The 3717-nt window shown below is 49.5% G+C and overlaps 1 protein-coding gene across 1 annotated transcript; it reads left to right on the plus strand.

The window, feature by feature from the left end:
• The first annotated feature begins 1157 nt into the window (after positions 1-1157).
• On the plus strand, positions 1158-2686 carry LOC117854093 (uncharacterized). Its single transcript, XM_034736387.2, has one exon. The coding sequence runs from the start codon at positions 1314-1316 to the stop codon at positions 2475-2477; it is 1164 nt and encodes a 387-aa protein (XP_034592278.1). The 5' UTR covers positions 1158-1313; the 3' UTR covers positions 2478-2686.
• The last annotated feature ends 1031 nt before the right edge of the window (positions 2687-3717 follow it).

Raw genomic sequence — 3717 nt, forward strand, 5'->3', positions numbered from 1 at the left:
AAACGTTTCGTACTCCTCACGCAGAGTACAAACTTCGCTGGAACACTTATTTTTTTTAGCCGGCTTTCTCCGTAAGCGGTTCTTGGAATAGTTCTTGATAATTTTAAAAAAATTCTCAAACTTTACTACAATTGACCCAAGATCCAGCCTTTCATCCTATTCTTTTATCCCGCCCACACAGCGCGCTTGCCTGCGGCGGCGTGGGTCGCGCGCCACCGCTCCATCGCTCGCGTGGCCAACTCTCCCCACGCTCACCACACACTACTGTCGCTCGCCCTAGCAGGCAGCTGCTCCCTCGGGCTGCACGCCCTACCCGCCACCTGGACCTAAGGGATGAAGGAGAGAGGAGGAAGGGGAGAGGAAACAAGGAGCCGAGTACCTCCTTGTAGCCAACCAAGTAGAGCCATGTGCCAGTGAGGGTATGGCGCCAGGGAGGGGGGGCGCAGCAGCAGTCGGCAGGCAACGCAAACAGGGGTGGAGGTTGGGACCTCACACCCCCTGTAAATGATATCAATCCCCTTTAGATCTGGAACTAAAGCTTCCACGTCTAGCAATTGGAGGTTCGATTTTGCACTTGATTGGAACGATTTGGAGCGGGTTATAGAAGGGGTGGATGGAAATGAGAAGAAGAGGAGGACGCACTCCTGCTCATGGCGGCTAGAGGCACTGTGGCCTAGCGCTCGAAGCAGGAATGAGGCCAGGCATGGGAAGGACGAGCGCTTGCTTGAGCGACGGCGAGGACGGCAAGATGCGCAACGCCTGGTCGACGGCGAGGATGGAGTAAGATGCAGGTGGTGCCGATGGACGAAGAGGCAGCTACTAGCTGGATGCGATGAGTGTAGGGGAAATCGAATGAATGGATAGAGCGGAGGTTAAGCGGTGAATTTTTTTATTTCCACAGGGGTTCCATGTAATAAACATATGGTATTAAACTAACCACAAATGTCTTCTACTACTATATAGGACTACTAGGATAGCATACCAACATATTATGAAGCGAAGCTAACGTATTAGAAATAAGCGAATAATAACGTGAGAGCAATTATCTTCTTAATTGAATGATACGTAGCTCTTCTGCGTATTTAAAAAAAAACATGAGAGCAAGGAGCAGTAAGAACGCACGGTATTTCTGCTGGTTTAAAAAAAAATCGCGGTGGAAAGCTAAACACGTTGCCGGAGGACGACGGAAAATTGCCAAACAGAATGGCCTCCTCTTCCCCTTCCTCATTTCCATCTGAAGAATTCTTCGCCGCCACTCCCCAAATTCCGGGCAGATCCGCGGCCGCTTTCTCCATCGCTGAGGATCAGCCTCAATGGAATCCAAGACGGATAGGACGGAGCCCACCGCGCCTCCTTCGGCGGCATCCGCGGCCGCGATCTCGGCGGTGCTCGGCGACGACGACCTCCTCCGCGAGATCCTGCTCCGCCTCGGCTTCCCCACCACCCTCATCCGCGCCGCCGCCGTCTCCAAGCGCTGGCTCCGGCACGCCTCCGACCCCACCTTCCTCCGCCGCTTCCGGACCCGCCACCCGCCCGCGCTCCTCGGTTTCTACATCAGGGAACTGGGCGCGCGGGGCCCGCGGTTCGTGCCCGTCTCGCAGGCCCCGGAGCTCGCCACCGCAACCCGCCGCGCGAGCGCCGCCGAGGGCCGATTCTTCATCAGCGACTGCCGGAACGGGCGCCTCCTCGTCATGGATTTCGATCCCACGGCCTGCCGGCACGCGGTGCTCAGCCCGCTGCACCCTGCGCGTGGGAAGGTCGTCCTCCCACCGGCGCCGAAGCAGAGTCTGATATGGTTCTTCCTCACCGAGAATGGCGGCGGCTACGACGGTGCCGTCGCGGTCTTGATGCTGCCTATTGGTACTACGAAAACAAAGGTTCAAGTCGATTTGCTCACTTCAGGATCTGGCGTCTGGGTCGCCCATCGCACGGTAGTGATAGATCTCCCGGAGACATTACCACCGATTGCATACACGCTGCCGCCGGTGCGAGGCAAGATCTACAGCTTGACTAAGTCCGGGCACATTCTCGGGTTGGACATGACAGCTGCGAAGAGTTCACTTATCCAGCGCCCAGACAAAGTAAGGACTGACAACTTCATGCTGTCATTTGGAGAGGAGGGTTCTAAGCTAATCCTCATCCACGCTGAAGGGTATCTGCTCAGCATCTGGCAGCTTGCGACGACCAGGAGCGACTCAAATGACTGGGTGCTGGTGTATGACAAAATTCGTGTGCATGAGGCGTGGAATCGTCTTGAGGATGTTATGGTGATGGCAGCTGATGACAATCTCGAGTTTGTGTTCCTGTGGCTGAGATCAAGTGCGGTTCTCATGCATATGCACCTGAAGAGCAGGAGTGAGAAAGTATATGACGAATTCAAGGTACGTGATGGGCGCTTCTTAGATATCAATCCCTTTATGATGGTCTGGCCTCCAGTCTTCCCAGCATTGAGGGAAGAAGACAATGTGGAGGGATGATTTGCCTTGGTATGACCACTCCTTGTATGTATTTCCTTCACTGCCTATGACATGAAAAGATTTGAGTGGGCGATAGTCATGTCTTCTCTGCTGGTTGTAAAATGCTTGTGATAGTATCTGCTGATTCAGAATCTCATAGCCTGGCAATGACTTTTGTATGTGCTTGGATCTCATATTGTTTGCCTTAATAAGACTATGTTTTATAATTCCTTCACTGGCTATTACTTCTGTAATGGTGCACGTCTGTTCTGCAATGACGTAACACGTGGTTTGGTTCCTCTGACTTATTTTTAGCACCTGTCACATCGAATGTTTAGGTACTAATTAGGAGTATTAAACGTAGACTATTTACAAAATTTATTACATAAGTGGAGGCTAAACGGCGAGACGAATCTATTAAGCCTAATTAGTCCATGATTTGATAATGTTTTGCTACAGTAAACATTTGCTAATGATGGATTAATTAGGTTTAATAGATTCGTCTCGCCGTTTAGCCTCCACTTATGTAATGGGATTTGTAAATAGTCTACATTTAAATAAAGCAATGTCAGCAGTCACAGTTTTGATCCACGTGGGTACCATCATCTTAACCGAAGGTCAATCAATATGTCAATGTAAAATGAGGTCCATCGTTCTTTTAGGAGATTCGATGTTATCCATGTATACAGCACACATGTGCTCCATTCCTTAAATGTTGGTTCCCATTTGTGAGAAATTTTGAAAATTGACCTTGAATTCGCAAGCCTTTCAAGATTTGACATCCTGACCCACATGTCAATGACTCAGAGTGACCCCACGTGTCATTGTGATATGAAACCCTTACGAATTTAATGTCAAATGTTAAAATGTCTCGAGTGGGACCCCTACCCGACTATCTTATCTTTTTGAGTTGTGTGTACCCTGTATAATGCATTATCTGTGGAGATTAGCGTCATGAAGCCATTCATGTTTTTTCAAGAAGCCAGACATACCTTAATATTTGAGCTTCAGAGGGGCATGATCAATCTGCAATTTCGAACCTGAGATGCATAGACTAGGTTCAGTGCTCGAGTTTTGCTGTTTGCCCTTGTCCTCCTGCAACTGGAATTTCCCATGCATCCTATTCCTTTGACGGAAATCCTTTCAAAAATCAAAGAATTAGGAACCATCTAGACATTCCAAATTTATAAATTACTAGAACATGTGCCATGCATACTTGCAAGTGTGATGACTTGCGATATTCAAGTTTGTGTTATTGGTG

The sequence above is a fragment of the Setaria viridis genome, chromosome 1 (assembly GCF_005286985.2).
Source record: "Setaria viridis chromosome 1, Setaria_viridis_v4.0, whole genome shotgun sequence".
NCBI classification, from domain to species: Eukaryota; Viridiplantae; Streptophyta; class Magnoliopsida; order Poales; family Poaceae; genus Setaria; species Setaria viridis.

Bases quoted from the DNA above. Each gene is read 5' to 3' on its own strand.
- LOC117854093 (XM_034736387.2), top strand. From the start codon at position 1,314: ATGGAATCCAAGACGGATAGGACGGAGCCCACCGCGCCTCCTTCGGCG.